Below are 22,329 nucleotides of genomic sequence, written 5' to 3'. Positions count from 1 at the left end.
GCAGGGATTTTATTGTAGGGATTTTGAGAAGAGATGTGACAAGAGCCAATTAATGTTTAATTTTAATGTTTAAAATTCTCTTCTCATCTGGAAAAGAATCAGATGGTGGGGTCCATCAGCTAGGAGAGCAGAGGGAGGAGGTGGCTTGGGAAGTCTGTTCCACCAGGGTTCCAGGGTATTCTCTCAAGTCAGTTCAGTCACTATCCCCTCGAAACCACTGCCAAAGCCCCGCCTCCTGGTCTTCAGGCATGATAATCGCACTGATTTATTCTGTTCTTTAGTGAGAAATGAATTTGACACAGACAAGATATGCGGCTATGGGACCGCCCGCTGCCGGAGGCGCTGTAAAACAGGGGAATTCTTCATCGGAACTTGCCCCAACATCTACCCCTGCTGTCTGAAAACGCGGAATGCCAACCGACCCATTCCTCTGACGTTCTGAAACCCGGTGGGGCCGGGTCCTTGCAGCAGCCGAAACTCTGAGCCTTCACTTCCTGAGTCCCCTCACGGCTGGAACGTTCCCAGTGGCTGCAGCTAATCCAATTACGCTAAAACCTTGGATTGCGAGTAACTTGTTCCTGAGTGTTCCACAAGATGAGCAAATATTTCTAATAAATTTTAACTTGATAAACGAGTGAGGTCTTGTAATACAAGTAGTACATGACGCCCAATGTCACATGATCACAGCTGAGCCAATGGTCCTTGAAATTCGCTTTGATATGCAAGTGCTTTGGATGACAAGCCTGTTTGTGGAACAAATTATGCTCGCAAACCAAGGTTTTACTGTCACAAGAATTTGCTAAGTGCCTTCACTCAGTGGAGAGCATGTGGGGGAGCCTCAAAATGGCCTTGCATAGTTGGGATAAGGGAGAAAGCAAAGTGGGTTAAGTGAGTGTTTCAACATAACAGCCAAACCAAAAAGTACAGCTAATCAGCCACAAGCCTAAGTGAACTTCTTTTATTTTTTTTTTTTTAGTTTTTTTTTTTAATGTTTATTTATTTTTGAGAGAGAGAGAGACTGCACGAGCAGGGGAGGGACAGAGAGAGAGGGAGTCACGGAATCTGAAGCAGGCTCCAGGCTCCGAGCTGTCAGCACAGAGCCTGATGCCGGGCTCAAACTCACAAACCCTGAGATCATGACCTGAGCCAAAGTCGGACACTTAACCGACTAGCCACCCAGGTGCCCCCTAAGTGAACTTCTTTTATATTTTTGGCCTGAACTGCATCAGCTGAGCTTGCTAGCATGAGTTTTCTCTTCTGATCAGTTTTGCTCAGCAGTTAGTAATGTCTTTTATTAATTAAAACAGGAAAGAAATCAATATTAAGTGCAATTCATTTAGCAAATACTCTAATTCAAGGCATAGACCTCCAGGGAGCAACACTAAAGAAATGTTATGTGACGACAAGGGACTGGCCCACATGGATGTCTGTGGAGGGTCACATCCTGCAGACACGGCACAGAGCTGATCTGCCCCCCCACCCCCACAGACCCACTGTCCTGAAATCTGGTAAGGAAAGGGGAGCCCTAAAACATTTGACTTCTCTTTTCCTTCCAAATGTTAGCCCAGCTAATAAATGAATGATAACAAAGAATGATAACATCAAGAGAATATCACTATTTTGCAAACCCCTAGGGAAATAATGACCTAGCCTGTGAATGTCAAGAGCCCCACTCAAATAAACAACAATGGGGCACCTGGGATGCCTGGGTGGCTCAGTTGGTTAAGTGTCTGACGTCAGCTCAGGTCATGATCTCACAGTCCATAAGTTTGAGCCACGTGTTGGGCTCTGTGCTGACAGCTCAGAGCCTGGAGCCTGCTTAGGATTCTGTGTCTCCCTCTCTCTCTGCCCCTCCCCTGCTCATGTTCTGTCTCAAAAATAAATAAAAACATTAAAAAAAATTTTTTTTAATAATAAAAAAAAAGAATAGGGGCACCTGGGTGGCTCAGTTGGTTAAGCGTCCAACTCTTGGTTTAAGCTCAGGTCATGATCTCACGGTTTGTGAGTTCAAGCCCTGCATCAGGCTCTGTGCTAACAGTGCAGAGCCTGCTTGGGCTTCTCTCTCTCTCCCTCTCTCTGCCCCTCCCCTACTTGCTCTGTCTCTCTCAAAATAAATAAACTTAAAAAAGTTATTACAAGACGAGAAAACTCAGACTCAATCACATTTTTTTAAAAGCAGAATTGAATTGGACCCAATGGCATCAATAATTTCTGAGGAAAAGACAAGAATGAAAAGAGGAGGGAAAAATGAAGAGTCAGATGAATTAAAATCAAAATGGGGAGGACACAGAGATGAAGGAGAAGCAGAGGAAGCCAAGGAACACGGGGAGAAAAGAACAGAAACGAAATCTGGAATGACTTTGGAACGACCCACACAACTTCAGGAAATGACAGTTGTGAAAAATCAGGCCATCCCTGAAATGCCTGACGTTTTTCTGCCTGATTTTTTACACTGAAATAAATACACTCAGAAGCCAGGGTAGAAGCCGGACGACAGCCATATTTATGTCACCATTTCGATGCGCACCAGCGCTTTAATAGACTCTTGAGGAAGTTGGTTTTTTGTGTTAATGACGTTTGTTCTCTCTTTCCTCCTTCTGCTCCTCTTCTCTCTGTTCCGTCCTCTCTTAGTCACCAAACCCACCCAGGGCATTCAGGCATACTTTTCACTTCCTGAGGAAAATGGCTCCCATGTTTGTTCCGCTGCCCGTGGGAAAATAACACACTGACTGTCCTCGGTGCCGGAGACACCGTTCCGGATTTCAGCTCTTCCCACCTACAGGCCCCCGCCCTGCAACTCAGGGCTATAAAGGGAGCCCTGCTGCCAGCCCCGGGACCTCCTTAGACAGCTGTCCCCTTGGTGACATGAAGCCATCCGTCTCTGTATTCCCCAGCTTCCTCCTTGTGGCTCTGCTCTTTCCAGGTAAATGGGAAATGTGACCTCGTCCTGGGGACTCAGTCTCTCTAAAACGGTCATCTCCAGGCGGGGCGTGAGACACTAAGCCCACAGGTGCATTTCCTGGTGGGGTTCTCGGGCAGCAGTCTCTTGATGGGTTTTTCAGTGACCCCTTGAATGTGCTGATGGCCCTGGCTCCCCAGCAGATAGTGTCCTGACCCTGACCACACTTCCTCAGCCTTTTAATATTCACCTGCTCCTTACAGAGAAGGCAGCCTGCGTCATAAATGATCCTAACTGTTAGGGAGTCTCACTCAACAACTATATTGGGGCACACTCATTGGGGATGCTCATTGGCTCCCAGGTGGCCTCCACTGCCAGCCCTCTTCAGTCCTCACTCACGTCTCCTTCTCCTCTCTCTCTCCCTTTCTCTCTCCCTCTCCTTCTCTCTCTCTTCCTTTCTTTCTCCCTCTCCTTCTCTCTTTCAGTCTATCTCTCATACTCCCTCTCTCCCTCCCCCCCTACACACACACACACACACACACACACACACACAATGTGCCCTGTTTCCAACCCATTCCATGCCATTCTCTATTTGCTCACTCTCTTTACAGCTTTACTGAGGTACACTTATTATACCAAAAAAACCCACACATAGTTAATGTAACAGTTTGATGAGTTTGGACATTTGCAAACACTCCTAGTACCATCACTATAGCCAAGGTAAGAGCCACCCGCAACCCCTCCCAAAGTTTTCTTCTGTCCCTTTATGGTGGTGTTTTTTTGTGATGAGAACACTTAAAAGATCTATCCTCTGAACAAACTTTGAAGTGCACAATACCATACTGCTACCTGTAGGCACGGTGCTTCACAGCAGATCTCTGGACTGCGGCCATGTTACAGGACTGAAACTCTGTACCCATTGAGCAGCAGGGACTCCCAGTCTCCCCCCGACCCTCCATTTTACCCACCCCCTAGAGTAAAGGACCTCATCCTCATGGGTCCTCTCAAAAGAGAGAGAGTTCTAAAAATGCTGCATATTTACTCGGACACAGGACTATCCGGAGCCAGAAATGAGGACCTTCAAGGCACTGAGAGTCCCAGAGAACCCAGGGAAGAGTCTCCTGGACAAGGAACAAACGAGTCTCATTTGCTACACCACCAAGAGAAACGCCACATCTTACCGCATACTCCCCCTTATGAGGGTAGGTGACTCCAGGAATGTTCAGTGAATGAAGAGATGGGAAGGGGTCTGTGCCTGTGGGGTAGGGGAGGGCTTCACCCAAACCTGAGACCTGGAGGATATGACATTGAGCAAGACACCCTCGTGCCTGCTCCCTTGGCCTTGAGTTCCTTCAATCTAGGCATTTGCTGAATACCTGCGAAGAGGGCGGGGTGACCTGTGAGCTCACAGGGAATGCCCCAGGGTGGGGTGTGCGGAGGATGGGGCACTGGTCTGAGGAACACAGGCATGACAAAGCCAAAGAGCCCTCAGCCGCCTTTCTGGTCGGTCCTCAACCCCCACGTGGAGCCTGAAAGCAATCTGGAAGGACCTAGAGAAGACCGTCATTTCTAAGATGCTTCCTTAGTCCCAAACTCTTTCCTGAGGCTGAGTCAGGGAACAAGAGGCTGGACGCTCGGTGGACAAGAGCAGGGAACACATGAGGGTGTTGGCAGACGGAAGCCAGGAATTCAGATCCTGCGACATTATTCCCTACATCGTCCTCTCCTCTCTTCAATCCCTTTGGAGGGGGCTCTGGGCTCCCAGGGGACTCACTCCCAGGTTCTCCTCCCAAGGGAAGGTGAAAAGACAAAATGGTGCTTGCACAACAACATAAACAACACAAGGTGTGTGTCACTTATCCTAACTGTAGATCTATGACACAGGGTCATTCCCATTTGATTCATGAGGGCATTGGGGAGATTGGTCCACATTTGTCCAAAATAACGTGTCTAAGATCGTGCGGCTGGCAAATGGCAGTCAAGAGTGGAAACTTCAAGAATATAAGCAAGACTTCCAGGGCTGTTGTCCAGGAAGAGGTCTCAGTCCACTCCCTTTAAGACATACCTGTTTCTTTCTCCCCGATACCCTGCACTCTCTTCCTGCCTACGTTTCTCCATGTGCATCACTCTTGAATTTTTACTTGCCTTCCCCACCTGTGATTTCTGTCCTTAGTGCGCAGCCTCCCTATGTTCAGACTGGCCCTGATGTGCATCTGCTCCATCCCAGTGCCACACACAGAGTGCAACCTTGTGACCGGGCATCACTGACCACTGCCATCTCATTCCCCAATTCAGAGAAGAAGCAATGAAGACAGAGAATTTCCTCCATAATAAGTATTTTTGCAATACAATTTTCCGAAGCATTTTTATTTTCCTACTGTTTTTTCTACTTCCTATTGCATTTGAGTCTACTGGAGAAATACTCTTTATGAAGAAAATTCTCTCCCTAATGGCTTCTCCTCTGAATTGGGGAAGGACTCTCGTTACTTCCTGTATTAACATTATACCTCGATCTGTGTCTAGAAATGCAGTATCTCAAAAGTACACCTGAAAAATAAACAACTAAGAGAATACACCCTAAAATGCTCACCCAGCTGTACAAGTCTGTGCTGGTCTGGCACTATGCTGGGTTAACCCACATTTTCCACCATTACACCGCTGTGGTCCCCAAGCCATGCGGTGACTCCTAGAAAATGCTCTGCTCTTTCGTGTCCTTGCACAACCCTGTGGAGCACATCTAGCTTTAGTTCAAGACCCCATTTCGACGCTACATTTAACATCCATTTAAATTTGATAATCTCTGTGACCTTATTTGGCTGTTCTCTATGTTCCCAAATCACTCTGTGCAGACTCGACTGTGGATGGATTATACTGAATTTAAATATGTGGTTATATGTTTGTTTCCCGGCTGATTCAGAGAATGTCCCCCTCCCCTGACCCTGTTATGGCACACTAAAATGTCCTACATCATTCAGCCTTGAAGGAATGAGCAAGTGAGCTAATTTACCGAGTGAATAAACATCTGTAGGGCCCCCCATCTGTTCAATTTTTGTCTTTCTCTCTTTCTAAGACTACCCCCTTTCTCTCTCAAAAGTTATTAAATTTCCGTATATAACGGCATGTTTAACAAAGTACAAAAATAGGATTTTCAGCTGGGATTCAAGGTACTAGGGGGTCAGGAGGCAGACCACTCTGCACAGAGGAGGTAACCAAAATGCAGCGACACAAGCCTTAAATCCTAGGGTGACTGGCACATGGAGAGGCCCCTCCTTCTCCAGAGGGCAAGGGCTGGGGGTCTTGCTCCCAAATGGAGCCATGGGTTTCTTTTTTTTTTTTTAATGTTTACTTATTTTTTGAGAGAGAGACAGAGAGAGAGACACAGAGAGAGAGACAGAGAGAGAGCTGGGGAAGGACAGAGAGAGAGAGAGAGAGAGAGAGAGACAGAGAGAGAGAGAGAGAGAGACAGAATCTGAAGCAGGCTCCAGGCTCCAAACTGTCAGGCACAGAGCCTGACCCAGGACTCAAATTCACGAGTGTGAATGGGGGAAGGCTCAGAGAGAGAGAGGGAGAGAGAGAATCCCAAGCAGGCTCCATGCTGTCAGTGCAGAGCCCGATGGAGGGCTCAAACTCACGAACCGTGAGATCATGACCTGAGCCGAAAACCAGAGCCAGGTGCTTATCTGACTGAGGCACCCAGGTGCCCCACTTTCTCTTCCTAACACTTGCCCCTTGCCTTTTCTATCAATCGTCTTCATAATATATAATTTAAGACAAAAATTCATCTTTACTAACTGCAGGGCTTGAACCGTAGAGTGAGGGAGCAAGTTCACATTCCTCAAGTAAACTGGCACATCTCAGAGGCACAAGACAGTCTTCCAGGCACTTCCCCAGAATGAGGCGGAACTAGAAGTCATTTTCACTTTCAAAATCTGCCCTTGGCTACCTCTCATCTCCCTTACAGAGAAGGCTCAGCCCGAACCCACCCTCCTCGCAGGACCATCCCACTGAAGTCTGCACTTGGGAGGGCTGTGTCACTCGTCAGTGAGCCTCGCAGAGCCCTTCAGTGTCCCCTTGCATAACATCCTACATTGTTGAAAGTGGAACATTTGTATCATGATACATCTCTTACCGTGTCTCTTTCCAACTGCCTCTGACCCGGCAGCTTGTTTCTCAGGGAGAGTAGAGGCGGCTTTCAAGCCAGAATCAAGGATCTGATCTGTACACTCTCAGGCTGACTACAGGGAACTGTGAGCGCTCACATACAAAAGAAACCTGTTTCCTACCTACGGGCAACCTCCGCCGTGTCCCTTTGGACTCAGATGATCCCTGTTCGAGTCTTGAGATGGTCTTAAGAGGCTAATGTCGGATCTCTGTTTATACAGAACCGAACCGGATTTCAAAGTGGTCAACTGCAAGAAAAGTGAAGGCTACTGTCAAGAATACTGTAATTATATGGAAACACAAGTGGGTTACTGCTTTAAAAAGAAATACACCTGCTGTTTACATCAGAACTGAACTTGCTGACACAGAAGCCAGAGTTTGGTCCCCTCGCCGGCTCTCTGGGTCCTGTCCCTAACGCAGACACAGGGGTTTTTGGAGAAAGGACCGAGCATGGGCTAGCTGAGGTGTTGTCATCTGAGCTGGAGAGTTTCGACATGTTATTCTAACTAAAAGAGAGATGAAAACCCACTACGCCTGCCCTTAGAGAAAGTGACTTAGCCTGACGTGGACAAAATCCTCAAAAATCAACAGTTTTTGCTGGTAGATGTGGATGTAATAAACTTTCACAAGAAAGAATTCAAGTCATTCCTTCTCTTGTTTAAAAAAAAATTTTTTTTTTGAGGGGGCGCCCGGGTGGCTCAGTCGGTTAAGCCATGACTTCATCTCAGGTCATGATCTCACGGTTCGTGGGTTCGAGCCCCGCATAGGGCTCTGTGCTGACAGCTCGGAGCCTGGAGCCTGCTTCAGGTTCTGTGTCTCCCTGTCTGTCCCTCCCCTGCTCTCGCTCTGTTTCTCTCTCAAAAATAAACATTAAAAAGAAATTAAAAATAAAATAAAAATAAAAATGTTTTTTGAGGAGCGCCTGCGTGGCTCAGTCAGTTAAGCATCTGACTCTTAATTTTGGCTCAGGTCATGATATCATGGTTCATGATTCCAGCCCTGCATCGGGCTCAGCCCTGACAATGCAGAGACTGCTTGGGATTCTCTCTCCCTCTTTCTACCCGTTACCCCCTCTCAAAAAATAAATAAATAAACATTAAAAAAAGAGAGAAGGGGCGCCTGGGTGGCTCAGTTGGTTAAGCGTCCAACTCTCGATTTTGGCTCAGGTCATGATCTCATGGTTCCATGAGTTCAAATCCCACATCAGGCTCTGCGCTGACAGCTTGGAGCCTGGAGCCTGCTTCAGATTCTGGGTCTCCCTCTCTCTGCCCCTCCCTTGCTCATGATCACTCTCTCTCTCTTTTTCAAAATTAAACATTAAAATTTTTTTTAAAAAAGAGAAAAATATTTTTGAGTACCTATTTTGTTCCTGGGCACTGAGAAATGTAACAAATTGGAAACATGAATATGTGAGGAGAAACACAGCCAAATAAACTTAAAAAATAAAATGCCACACATTTTATCATGTGAATATATCCAAGGCAATATATGGAGCAGATAAATATAAGAGATTTAAGAAAGGATTCCTGGGGAAATTCAAGCAGGGTTTTGGAGGATGAGTAGGAGTTTGTTAAGCAAAAGAGAGAGGCAGAGATTCCCAGGCAAGGGGTACAGTTTGCAGAGAGGCATGAAGATGTGAAAGAATGGTTTGCTAAGCAAATGGTGAGAAGTTCAGCATCACTATGAGACGGATTCATTACAAGTCTCAAATGAGGAGCGTGCAGGAAAATGGTGAGAAGTTGTCAAAGAAAATAAATATGATGCTCCAGATCTCAGCTGCTAAACAAGAGGGGGTTATCAGGTACCTCCAGAGGAGTGACACCATCATTGTTTCAATTTTAGAATGTTCCTTCTAATGAAAGACTTGGGGGTAGATTAGAAATGCATGAGACCAGAAGCAGGAATACCAGGTAAGGGCTGATGGCAACTGTGGACGTCCAGAACAGCCATTCAGTGACCAAGGTGGAGATAATGGCTAGGAAGGGGAAAGAAATGGGTCCCCGATGATGTGGGGTTCTCAGGTTTGGTGACAGAGAAGAAGGAAGGGCATGGGACAGAAAAGAACGGTTAACTGAGGCAGCTCGCACAGGACAAGAGAGAGCAGGAGGGACATGGACAGGACCAGGTTGGCTCTGGACATGTTGTACTGGATCAGGCATTCAGGACACCCCACAGGGGCTTGAAGGGACCAATGCGGATTCCGGGAGAGGCAGGGAGACAAGAAATCCGAGTGGAAGGCTTGCAAACCTTCGTGAGGGGGCAGCTTTCGGGGCAGCAGAAGGACCTGACTGAGTGATGCTAACAGTTCAGGGAGGCACAGAATGGGGGAACCACCTCAGCACTTGGCGGGGGCTCTGGGAGGGGACGTGAGACAGCGTGGGTCTAGAAGATGAGCACGGGAAAGGGGGTGAGTCGTCCTGCAAAGGAAGGTGGGCCCGGACAACAAGCAGGGACCCCGGAACAAAGGCAAGGATGCCTCTGCCTCCACGTTGTCTCCGTTCCGTCCGGTTGAGGGACAGGGGCCGGAGATGGGACTCCACTAGGAACGCAGCCTCGGGTATTTAATGCCAGCGTCTCCTAAGCAGTGAGAGCAAAGATTTACTCAAGGAGCCTTTCATTTTTGCCTTTGGTGTAAGAGTCAGAATAGTGATTAAGTATGAAATCGAGAAGGAGGGAAGGTGTATGTGTGAGGAGTTTGTAAAGGAAACAGAATGTTGGGGTGGCTGAGAGGGAGATAGGGAGCGTTGGCGCCCTCCCTGCAAATACACGTCTAGCGTGTCACCTTTCTCCTTAAATCTCTCTACTGGGGCCGCTGTTTCCATTCACTCATTCACTCATTCATTCATTCACTTATCCATTCACTCATTCACTCACTTATCCATTCATTCACTCATCCATCCATTAGTTCGTTCACTCATCCATTTGTTCACTCATCCATTCATTAATTCGTTCCCTCATCCATTAATTCATTCACTCACTCACTCACTCACTCGTCCATTCAACACATATCTAGTAAGCATCCACAGCAGCCCAGGCATTGTTTTGGGTACCAGAAGTCCAGCGATGAACAAAATCTCTGCCCACACTCTACCAAGAGGGACAGACAATAAGCATGACAGGTGAGTAAAATGTATGATGTATTAAAGTGATAAATGACGTGGAATAAGAAAAATCCAGGAAGGGATGACACCTTGTCAGGCAGGGGCTTGGGGCTGGGTGCGGGAGGTGGGGGAGCCTCCCTGGGTACAGACAGAGAGTGGCGGGGGGTCGGGGGGCAGGCCCTCTGCATTTGGCGGGTGGAAGGCATCCCAGGGGGAAGAGAGGACAGTGCCAGTGCCCCAGGGAGGCAAGGTGCTGTATGTGTTTGTGGAGCAGCAGGACGAGGCCAGTGTGACTGCAGCAAAGGGAACTAGGGAGCTACAGTCAGCTGTGAGGCCAGAGTGGTAGCATTGTTAGGTAATGAACCCAGGGATCCCAGCAAGATTTGGGCTTTCTCTTTGAGGAAGATAGGAGGCCATCTGCAGTTTGCTTCTTCGTGTTTCTGTACTTATAAGAGCATTTTATTAACACCACTGGGAATAAAGGGTCAGCGTCAGACCTGGGCTTTCCTGGGAAAATGAACTTACAACTCTCTTCAATCTCATGAGATGAAAATGTGCAAACAGTATTTTCTGTCCCCTTCGGTTGAGTGAAAGTCACCCTGCATGAAAATCTACTGTGTCCTGGGAGTCTACTGCCTGTGCCCACTGCTGGTGGCTCAGAGTACATTTGTTATGACCTTTCCAAATTTTCATTTGTCACGTGGGCATTGGTGGATGGCAGGAGTCCCCACGCCTGGTCCTTTACCCTTGGTCCTCACTGGGATTCTGCTCCGGGGGCTTCTAATCATTCCCCGAATAATGGGAACTTAAAAAAAAAATCTCTACTCGCTAGATTCATAGTGAGGCAATAGCAGAATTTGCCATGAAATATGTCTAAGTGGTGATTATTTTTGGGCTTAAGGTGACTATTAGTAAACTGTTTATAACCCATGTTATAAAATTTTGAATCCATCATCTTCTACACCTTTCTTTACCTTTTATGAGTCAAGAGTCCTCTCTGCTCATCACAAGGAAAAACCCATTTTATTCCTTTTCTATCTCCTTTTTTTGGGTGGGGGGGGGGAGTTGTCTATAGGAGATGATGGATGTTAACTAAACTTGTGGTAATTATTTTATGGCATATGCAAGTCAGATCATTATGCTGTACACCTTAAATTTACACAGTGCTCTGTATCACTTATGTCTCAAAACTAGAAAGAGGGAGAAAAAAAGATCATCATTTCTGATGTCAATGATATCTCAATAAAACATGAAAACAAAGAAAGGAGATGCTATGTCCTCAAAAAAAATCCTTTGGAGCACTTGGGAGGCTCCGTCAGTTGAGTGTCCAACTTCAGCTCAGGTCATGATCTCGGTTCATGAGTTCAAGCCCCCCGTGGGGCTCTGTGCTGACAGCTCAGAGCCCAGAGCCCGCTTTGGATTCCGTGTCTCCTTCTGTCTCTGCCCCTCCCCTGCTCGCACTCTGTCTCTCTCTTTCAAAAATAAATAAACATTAAAAAATTAAAAAAAAATCCTTTGCGAGATTGTTGTGTCTGGGTTCCAGCTGGGTTACGATAAAGATTCCACAGCTCATGTAGACCACTGAATTCCCAGTGGTGCATAGAGTGGCACATAGATCTCCTCCCAGAATGCTGCTTTTCCAGACTTCTTTCTGGATAAATGCATTCCATACTTAATTCACACACAGACACACTCACACGAGGCTGATACTCAGGCACAGGGCATGTATGGTGAAAACTAGTACTTACATACAAACCCGGAAGCATTGCCATTGACTCAATGACTCAGTTATTCTGCTTCTCAGAAACAACTGACTCTTCAATGGGTGCAAAGTTATAGTTATGCAAAATGAGTAAGTCCTAAAGATCTGCTGTACAACATTGTGCCTGTGGTTAAAATACTGTATTGTGCACTTAAACATTTCTTAATAGGAGTAAGTCTCATGGTGAGTGTTCTTATCTCAGTTGAGAAAAGGTAATTGTTCTCAAGAAATAACAAAAATCTTTTGAGAAATTTTTTAAATCAATCTAAATTTCAAACTAGAGCACTTATCAAACTACGGTATATCTACTTAAGGGATGTTATATATCCCTTAGGTATAATAAACATAAAAGCAAATAAAAAACATAAAATGCATAAGATAAAGATTTCAAGGCAATTTTCTATCTTGGAAAATACAAGATACAAATTTTCATATATCTGATGTAAAATTAATTAGCCAAAGTATGTCTGAAAGAAAAAAAAAGATTTTAGGTTCCAATGTGAAGATTATTGGAGATTTTTAATTACTTTATCTTTGAAAATACCCCGTCAAGGGGCGCCTGGGTGGCTCAGTCAGTTAAGCGTCCGACTTCAGCTCAGGTCACGATCTCGCGGTCCGTGAGTTTGAGCCCCGCGTCGGGCTCTGGGCTGATGGCTCAGAGCCTGGAGCCTGCTTCCGATTCTGTGTCTCCCTCTCTCTCTGCCCCTCCCCCGTTCATGCTCTGTCTCTCTCTGTCCCAAAAATAAATAAACGTTAAAAAAAATTTTTTTAATAAAAAAAATTAAAAAAATAAAATGAAATACCCCGTCAAGTTACTGCATAATTCTTAAATTTTAAATATGCATTCAAAAAGACAAATAAATGTGCCTAAGGATAAATATGTATGTATATAAACAAAGGCATACTTTGACTGTAGGCAAAGACGTTGCATCAAGAAAGTCCTAAATCTAACATAAGAAAGAACTTCTGGGTATTAAGACTATAAAACATTCAAGCATGTTACCCAAAGAGATCTTGGGATTCAGAAGAATAAGGTCACAACTGATATTTTTCTACCAAGTGCGGTAATTTTTACAGTCCCCCTTGGAGACAACGAATGGGCCCCGTGGCCCCTCAAGGCAAGTTCCAGTCAGCAGCTCTGTCAGTTACGCTTGCTTTGTTCTTTTCACAGAAGTCTGCTTAATGCAGGACCCTGAGGATGGGAGGCTTTATGGACACCAGCTGTACCCCTGGTGGGAAGAGACCCGTTAGCCAGAAATTGCTTTAGGTCCTTACAGGGCCAGTCATACCACGCCTGGCTGCCTCCATGTCTGCCCTCCACGCCCACCTTCCACACACAGTGTCCTGCCTCCCACTGCACCTCCGGACCTTCCGAGAGCTTTGATCCCTGTCCATCCATCCCCCGGGGTGACCCTTCGTGGAGGAATCTATTTTCTCCTCCATACCCCTGGTCTGCTGGGGTGGGGGCCAGGTAGACAGGCTCAGTCAATCAAATCCCCATTTCGCTCCCTTGACTTTAATAACAGCCACACCTAGTTTTTTCTACCTGTCCACGCGGGTGGTGGTCACTACACCTTGCAGGTTTGGACTGACTCAGTTTATCTCTTGGGTTACAGGAAAGTACCTTACTGGACCCAGGGAGTCCCCTTGTTGTAAAAACAAAAATTAAAATTAGTATGTCCAAATGAAGGGAAACTGAGATCATTAACACCGTGTCTGCCTCTTTCTTGATAGATCAAAACAATTCCCGGAGGTCAGATGACTAACATTAGCATTACCTATGAGGACAGCAGGGATAGCGCTGTATCCTGGCGGCAGGGAAATGACATCAAACCCAGGTGGGAGGCAGAGGGGTCTGAAAAAATGTCTCTGTTAGGTCTAAATGCATCTCTCGTGCTCTACCGACTGAGCCAGCCAGGCAGTGGACGCTGCAGTTAGGCATGAGGCTTTCAGGAGAGCAGGGAAGTGTCAGCCTGTTTTCCCCCTTCTGTCTGCTTCCTATGGACCCCCTCTGTGATTTGCCTCCACTCTGCTCTTCTTTTCTCTGGGGGCTCTGAGAACATCCTTCGAGAAGTCACTGCTGCCTCCTACCTATCTATCCAAGGCACCTGTAACGGGCACGTTATGATTCCTATTTCATTTAAGACAAAATAAGCATAGAAAGTTAAGTGATCCAGCCCAAATGGCGATCAGACAACATATCCAGGTTGCTAACCGAGTTCGCTTCAAGCCAGAAAAGTCCAAGTGTGGGCTTTCTTTTTTTGTCTTACACGACACTGACATTTCTAAGAGAACACACCTTTGTTTCTCAGAATGTCTTCTTGGCCACAACCTCAGAAAGATGGACACTGGCCAGGACAGGGGCTCAAGCTCTGGGGAAAGGCACTTTCCTTGCAAAGGCATGTGACTCTGTGAGCCCCAGATGCCAACAGACGTGGGTGTGCGAGCAGAGGAAGTCACATTCACCAGGAATGCTGATACTTGGGTTCTAGTCCCGACTCTAGTCAATAATTGTGTTGACGCTTTGTGCAACTCCTGATGAGTACAGGGGGCAAACATGTCCTTCTAAACCCAAGCTCTTTGTGACAATCAATGAACTGTATTTTTAAGAACAAAAGTTAAAATTAGAATGTTCACATGAAGGGAAACCGAGAGCTATTTCTGTAAGTTACTCAAGTACAGTACCTCAGTAGACAAAGACATGATTGCAGGAGGTTGGTCTCTCTCCTGTGATGAATTTATGATGGGCCTGGAAAAGAAAAAAAGACCTATGAAGTCAACAAGAGGAGAGTTTGGTGTAGGACTCTGGGAAAATGACAAATGTTCTCCCTGTCTTAGCCAAGGATCTGAGATTGTTAGCTGCACAGAGGGCTCTAATATAGAGGATCATAGGAAGTAAGTAAATAATTGATTTAGGACAATGGAAATAAATCCCCAAAGGGGTTGCTAGTGCCACAAGGAAAGGAGGCTGGTGATGCTGATCAATCATCTTTTCTCTTTATTTGAAGCTACAGGAATAAAGACAAAAGGAAGACTCGTGAGGAAGAGCCCATGAGGATTCTTGGATAAGAGGAAGTCAGTGGGTAGATCACTTCAAGGGGACACTGTGGTAAGAATCATTAACCAAAGAATAAGAACAATTACCCCAGCCCAAATCGGGTGGTGGAGACCCCACTTATTTTTTCCCTTGGTCTAAACCCAAGGGCTGGGTTGACATTCAAGTGGTTGGAAACCAGGCACTTGGTGAGGCCTCTGATGAACAGTGATCCCAAATCAGACAATCAAGACACTCCCCTATTGCTTTTAGGGGAGCATGAGATGATCCCACTGGGATAGTGGAGGCTGAAAATTCGGTTTTATATCTCCAGGAATAAAAAGGAGGACATGAATCACAGTACATGATTAAACAGACACATGGAGAGGAAGAAATGCTTCTATAAAGGTAAGGAGCCTGTCTGGTCCAAGGAAACAATAAGTACAAACATAAGTACAACTTTGAGAGGGGAAGGTAAATCAGCCAACTGCTATCTGCTCTTTGCTAGGGGATGGAACTTCTGGAATCCACAGAATTGCAAAGACATAGTCTTGACCTTTAAAGGGCACAGCCATGCTTTGGCCCCCAGGACATATGAACGTGGGTCTGAACACAGCAAATTGAAAGGAAGACACTGACATCTGCCATTCTTCTTGGGGAAAAAAAAGGCAAAGTAGTATGGAAACAAACGTAAATTTTATCATCTTTTCAGGACCAGCATTTGGATGAAGTATTTTCTGACTCCCTGAATATTTCAGGGTGATTTTCTCCTTTTCCCACGCAAGATAATCAGCCATGAAACCAAATCCTTTCAACACAATTTTTCCCTTAAAATCTCAAAGGTGTCTTTCCCCGTCTGACATCTAGTGTGGACTAAAATACATGAGGCAGGTCTGTTTTTGTTCTTTTGTAGGATGCCTGCTTTTTTGTAATTTTTTTTCCTTTATTCCTCAAACATTTTATTTAAATACTGCAATTCTCATTTCATCTGAAAAATTTGTAAGCCCTACTAACTGGCTTATTCTGATAATTTTCTAATTCATAAACAATTTTAAAATTGTATTTTAACATTAGTTCTTTTAAAGAAGGGGAAGGTGGGTGGGGGGATGGGACAAATAGGTAAAGGAATTAAGAGTTCACTTATCACGATGAACATATGGGATTGCTGAATCACCTGTACACGAAACTATTATAACACTATATGTTAACTATACTGGAATTAAAATATTTTTAAATAAAAATATCAAGAATTTTTTTTTTAATTTTAAAAATAAAGCTATGAAAAGTGGTGAACCATATGGTCAAAATCAATTGTAAATGTACTGAGGCAGGAAAGAACTTGACAATGAGACACTAACAATTGTTAGGGAATAAAACATTGAGCCCAGGGCTAAGCAAGCATGCAATAATAATTCAGTAAGAGTCACTTCATTCTGCTGGTTTCCCCCATACATTTCTCACTAAAAATTAATTTGCCTTTAAAAATCTTTTAATCAGGGGTGCCTGTGGCTCAATCGGTTAGGCGTCTGACTCTTGGTTTTGGCTCAGGTCATGATCTCATGGTTCATGAGTTTGAACCCCATGTAGGCTCCATGCTGACAGAACAGATCCTGCTTGGGATTCTCTCTCTCTCTCTCTCTCTCTCTCTCTCTCTCTCTCTCTGCCCCTCTCCTGCTTGTGTGCTCTGTCTCTCGCAAAAATAAACATTAAAAACATAAGTTAAAAAATTTTTAATTATATTGTCATAAGAACACTTCACATGCCTCTCAACAAATTTTAAGAGTACATTAATGTTGACTCTAGGTATAACGTTGTACAGCAGATCTCTAGAGTTGATTTATCGTGCTTAACTAAAACTTCATACCTATTGATCATTAATTAACCCCCATTTCTCCCTCCCTCCAACCTCCCATAGTTACCATTCCACATAATTTCTTCTTTGAAAAATTTCTGTTTTCCTTTCAGGGATCACATAGCCATGAGGTCGGCCCATTTGCCTTTCTGTGGTGCCTCATCTCCTCTGATAGCTTTCCTGCCTGTGTCTTTTTTCCCCCTCTGCCTGGAAAGCCAACTCACATTTGACTCTCACACCATTAATTCAACTTCCAAAGTATCAACTTTGCGTCACCACCATAAACTATTCTTTACTCTTCCAATTCATTTTTTTTTTCATCTTAGCCTGCCATTCTATTTCACCTTGTTTGGTCCCTAGAGACCCTTGCTTCTAATTAGTAGATGCTAAGGCTTTTTGTTTTTTTTTTTTTTTCAATATATGAGACAGAAATGTCATCTGATTCCTGCAGTGAATCTTTTCCTGAAACGGCTGTCTTGCTTAGTCTTCCCAATAATATTCCCATATCTTTATTTTGTAGTTTTATTTCTTACACTTTGTGTTGACTTCAATTCTCTCTCTCCTGGAAAACGTGTGAATTCATTCAACAGCAATTCACTGAGTTTCTATTGTATGACAACGCCGTTCTAGGTCCTAAAAATAAAGAACCAACCACACAAAACCTTGCCTGAATGAAGCTTACACTCTCATGGGATAAATAAGTCAATGCAAAGAGTAAACAGCATCACTCACTATTCGAGAGCAGTGGAACCCTATTTCAGAGTCACCTGGATGGCAGATGGATGGGATTCCTGGCCGAATTCTATCTAGTACTTTGTTTCGTGAAATAGACTGAAATGGTAAATCAAAACTCTACGACTCGTCAGGAAGCAACACCACTTTGCCATGGTTATCATTATTATTATTATTATTATTATTATTATTATTATTATTGTTATTATTATTTTCAGTGGCCATCCTAGTGCATGGGAAGTGGTGTCTCTGTGGTTCGGATTGCGTTTCCCTAATGATTAATGACAGTGAGCATTTTCCACGTGTTTGTTGGACATTCGCACTTTCCTCTCTGGAGAAATGTTTATTCGAGTTCTCTGCCCATTTTTATATTTGATGGTTTGTCTAATCATTGTGCAATTGTATCAAGGTTTTTTTTTTTAATAGATAAAAATGTTTTACCACTTTCAAATGTTTTCAAACCCATGAGTAACTTTCATCTGTCCTTAAGGCCATCTTCTATAATGTGGGTACCATGCACGCCAGAATAATTATCTTCTGTATTGGGACAAACTGACCTTCACTTCCTTTCAACCCTGTGATTATAAGAACCAATGAGCCTATGACCAGATTAATGAGATTGTTCAATGAGCTTGATTTTCTAGTTGGTCTTCTGTTGGAATGGCATGCCTGATTCTCCAACGCTATTCACGAAATTCTTCCTTAGAGGTTGCATCCGAGTCTGTGACTTGGAAAAAACAGATCTACATATAAAGGAAAAGGTGGGTAATAAACTCTGATACCATTCATTTATTTCTCTCCAAAATGAGCTAACTGTCCAACATAGCTCATAAAAGTTCCGAACTATACAGAAAACAATTTCCAAACTATAATTTCACGGCAATTTTAAAGCTGGCCGGGCTGCTAGAAAAAATATACCATACACGTACCTTAAATCTTTTCTAAATCAGGTAAACCTCAACAGCAAAAAGAAAACATACTTTTCATGGTTTCACCTACCAAGGTGACTTTTAAAAAATGACCCATACATTTGGATATATACATGATAGAATCTGTATTAAACAGTAATTCTTGTATCTTGTAGCTACACTTTGTCCATCCACAGAGGTGGATTCAGAATTACAATCATTCATTGGAAGTCTTCAACTTAGCCTGTGTTCTTAGTGTGGAAGCCAGTCTTCTCAAGGGTCAAATTGAGATGCTTGTGCTTTTTTTTACAATGGGAAAATCCAGAGATGTGTTCAGAACAAATGCTCCAGAGAAAAAGTATTACAGATTTTGACAGATTTCTTATTTATGTTTGACCCTCACACATACCCATCTTGGTATCTCTTTCATGATTGCTTCATTCAGTCAGCTATAGGGTGACCCTTTTGTTGGCAAAGAGAGAAAAGGACCTTTTAGTTCCCAAATAATTCCTCCTTAACTCCTATTTTCATAGGTGTTTTTACAAGGTACAGAAAGTCCAGTGAATCAGGGTATCCTTTGTCAGGACCCACTATACTGTCTTTGCTTAATCTTTCTAGTTCTGGAATGTCCAAAGTGACCTCCGGGTCCTCACCTCTTCTGTGCACCTGCATGGCTCACTGGTACCCTTGCTCACGTCCAGAAGTCCCAGGCCACCACCTGACTTCTCGTCAAAATCCATTTTCTGAGTAAGATGCATGTTCAGATATTGTGGTGAATGGCTTAAGTCAGGTGGGAGGCCACCTAAAAGAAATCATACATGCAGCTATTATAAAAAAATCAGGAAACTCTCCACACACCTAGTTAAAAAAAATCTCCAAGGTACATCATATAGAAAAGGCAAGTGCAGAGTAAAAAGTATAGTCTGTCACGATGTTTATCCAAGAAGGGGCATATAGACGCATCTCTGTTTATGCATACATGCAACATCTCTGGAAGGGTGGAGAAGAAACTGGTAACGGCTGTCATGAAAGCCTGGGAGGGGGGAGAAGATGGGAAGACTTCATTTTCATTTCTTGGTAAGTGAATTTTAAGGGAAATAAACCCAAGTGATACTGGGACCTAAGTCAAGTAGGTGCAGAATGAGTGGTTGCAGGGATGCCTGGGGTGGGGGTGGGGGGGTCGGCACGGGGCTCAGTCAGTTAAGAGTCCGACTTCAGTTCAGGTCATGGTCTTGTAGTTGGTGAGTTCAAGCCCCGCGTCAGGCTCTGTGCCGACAGCTCAGAGCCTGGAGCCTGCTTCGGATTCTGTGACTCCCTCTCTCTCTGCCCCTCCCCCATTCACACTCTATCTTTCTCTCTCTCTGTCAAAAATCAATGAACATTAAAAAACGTTTTTTTTTAATGTTGAGGATTCCAAAAAGCATTAAAAAGAAAAAAAGAATTAGTAGCTGCGGTAACTGGACATTTTAGCATCATCAGTTACAAAAAGCTGTGTGGAGAGCTGCCCTTCAGGGCCGCCTCTAATGCCATCCTCCTTATAAAGACTCCCCTCAGGTGAGGCACAGCCTCCCCGCACAGGCCAGTACAGCCATCTGCAGTGGGGGGAGTCCCTGTGTCTCCTGCTAGGCTGCCCCCTCTTTTTTTTAAGTTTATTTGTTTGAGAGAGAGAGAGAGAGAGAGAGAGAGAGAAAGGGGAGGAGGGAGGGGCAGAGAGAGAGAGAGACGGAGAGAGAGAATCCCAGGCAGGCCCCGTGCTGTTGGCGCACAGCCACAGCCCGATGCGGGGCTGGAACTCACAAACCTTGAGATCATGACCCGAGCCTGTATCAAGAGTCAGATGCTTAACCGACTGAGCCCCCCGGGTGCCCCTAGGCTGCTTGCTCTTCAAGTCAAGACAGCTTCACGGAATGAGAAAAGAGTCTACCCTCTTTACCCAGGGTAGACAACTTCCCGACTTTTAATACATCAGTTAGACTTGCCCCATTTAAAACAACAATACCGTACGTGGTATCTGGCTTAATTTTTTTTCATTCAGCACGTTTGTGAGGCACATCCATGTTGTAATCATCTGTGGCTGTTGTATGCTCGTCGCTGTGAGGGAATGCAGTATTTGCTTTATTCCTGCGCTGTAATACACTATTTGGGTTGTCTTCTGTCGACAGTTGCAATGACGAGGCTACACTGAACGCTCTCGTACGTGTCTCTCGGTGCACACCGGGCTGCGTCTGTTGGGGATACGCCTGGGAGTGCATTCGTGTGTCCAACTCACGCGTCCATACCGCCCAGACAAAGGCTTCTCAAAGGCAGGAAACGTGTTCGCACATCCCTACCTCTGTCACCCGGCGCAGCACCTGCTGCCTAGTAACCGCTCGCCACTGGTGATTCTCTTTCCAGGGCACCCTCGGTGTACCAGGTCATTGGTCAAGCCCCGCTTCTCCCAATACCAAGAAGCCTGTCTATTTTTAGGCAGAAAGGAAGAGTATCCAGTACCCTCTGCCCACAGCTTTACTCAGTAGACCAGATAAATGTGCTCATTCCTGATAAGCATTGTTCCCCCAAACCTATAAATGTCCCATTTTTGTGTCCTCTCCCCTCCACTCCGCTGTTTCATCGGCTTTGCTTTCCTGCACAGAAGAGGTGGGAGAGCCGAGGGAACCTCAGAACATGAAGGTCCTCTTTCTTTTTGCTGTTCTCTTCTATCTGGTCCAAGTTAACTCAGGTAAGTGTCTCCTGGCCAGTGCAGAAGGCTGCTCCAGGCTAGTAGAGGGGACCGGGGAAGGTAGGGCAGGAATCCCATGGATGAGTGTCCGTGTGGAGGGCTGGTGTGTCGGTGGGTTGTTAATGGGTGCAGGTGCGCCCCCTGGGGCTCAGCTCTGGATGTTTGGATCCTCCCTGCACAATACGGGTCCTATCACACAAGACAAAGGGGCACCTTTGCTCTGATACGAACTGGAAGCATTCACTGCAGTCTGGGGAAGGTTTCCAGAAGGAAATGACAGCCACATGAATTCACAGCTGGAAGGGACTGTGGATCTTCTGTCGCAGGACTGCACTCCACAGGGAGGGGAACGTGAGCACCCAGGAAAGCCACAGCGTGTGGCTGTGCCCTCACCAGCTACGGTCTGGGCCACCACTCACACCCATGCCAGTGTCCCTCCTGCTTCCCCGGGGGCCTGTTCTCCATGAGGACACTGACACAGAGCTGGTCAAGCACACACTCCTGGGAGAAATAATCAGTTCTGGAGCAAGTGAGACTAGAATGCACATCTCCAGCTCCCTAGGCTCATGGTTCTACTAACCCTCACTGATGTGGGGCCCCTCTCTTCACCACGACAGAGCTGAGGCGACACGGGGTCGTGGGGTGGGCCCCCGTTGTTGCTGAGATATTGCACCAGGCTGATTTGTAAATCGTGCAACACTGTGGGCATGTTGTGGGTTTTGTTTGGTTTTTTTAGTCATGACAAGTAGTATCTAATAAGAACTTTCCTTCAACCACTCGTTCCCAAATAAGAAGCGCTTCCTTTTTTTTTTTATTGAGATACAATTGATACGTGATGAGATGTAAGTTTCGGGTGTACAGTACAATGAGTCCTTGTTTATATATGTTGTGAAATGACCACCACCAGAAACCTAGTTAACGTCCCTCACCGCACACACTTACAATTTGTTTTTCTTGTGACAAAGAGAAAAAAACTTTCCATACGGGGTGGTGGTGCTGGATGTACAAGTTCACAAGTCGTGGTGAAGAAAAAGGCTTTTTTTCCTTTTTTTCATTGGAAAATACGAAACTAAAAACGGGGCCACAGCTGAGCATCAGAACTATTCTGCTCTTCCGAGAGGCCAAGACCCATGCCTCCATTATTCCACTCCGTTTTCTGAA

At 45.1% G+C, this 22,329-nt stretch overlaps 1 protein-coding gene, 1 long non-coding RNA gene and 1 pseudogene across 4 annotated transcripts in view; 2 read left to right on the top strand and 1 right to left on the bottom strand.

Moving 5' to 3' along the window:
• The first annotated feature begins 2,242 nt into the window (after positions 1 to 2,242).
• Positions 2,243 to 7,679, top strand: LOC106981995 (sperm-associated antigen 11B). The gene is made up of 3 exons (XM_015080151.3): positions 2,243 to 2,923; positions 3,952 to 4,105; positions 7,282 to 7,679. Exons 1-3 carry the CDS (start codon positions 2,866 to 2,868, stop codon positions 7,412 to 7,414), a joined length of 345 nt encoding a protein of 114 aa, XP_014935637.1. The 5' UTR covers positions 2,243 to 2,865; the 3' UTR covers positions 7,415 to 7,679.
• The window catches only part of LOC113596522 (uncharacterized), a 25,230-nt gene continuing 9,287 nt past the window's right edge, over positions 6,387 to 22,329 (bottom strand). Inside the window, exons 2-4 of one of the 3 annotated variants that reach the window (XR_008295795.1) lie at positions 19,103 to 19,251; positions 14,390 to 14,672; positions 6,387 to 7,308 (exon numbers count right to left, since the gene is read on the bottom strand). This is a non-coding gene — a long non-coding RNA (uncharacterized LOC113596522). Of the gene's footprint in view, positions 7,309 to 7,724; positions 14,673 to 19,102; positions 19,252 to 22,329 lie in introns of those variants that run through there. The other 2 variants (XR_003417275.2, XR_008295794.1) reach the window with 2 other exon arrangements.
• Positions 21,005 to 22,329, top strand: part of LOC113596520 (sperm-associated antigen 11A-like) — a 1,926-nt pseudogene continuing 601 nt past the window's right edge.

The sequence above is a fragment of the Acinonyx jubatus genome, chromosome B1 (genome assembly GCF_027475565.1).
Source record: "Acinonyx jubatus isolate Ajub_Pintada_27869175 chromosome B1, VMU_Ajub_asm_v1.0, whole genome shotgun sequence".
Classification (NCBI taxonomy): domain Eukaryota; kingdom Metazoa; phylum Chordata; class Mammalia; order Carnivora; family Felidae; genus Acinonyx; species Acinonyx jubatus.
The sequence above is the reverse complement of the archived record's forward strand: the minus strand, read 5'-3'. Positions and strand labels throughout refer to the sequence as shown.

Bases quoted from the DNA above. Each gene is read 5' to 3' on its own strand.
- LOC106981995 (XM_015080151.3), top strand. From the start codon at position 2,866: ATGAAGCCATCCGTCTCTGTATTCCCCAGCTTCCTCCTTGTGGCTCTG. The intron at 2,924-3,951 runs GTAAATGGGAAA...ACTCGGACACAG, and splicing joins TGTGGCTCTGCTCTTTCCAG to GACTATCCGGAGCCAGAAAT. The intron at 4,106-7,281 runs GTGACTCCAGGA...CTGTTTATACAG, and splicing joins ACTCCCCCTTATGAGGGTAG to AACCGAACCGGATTTCAAAG.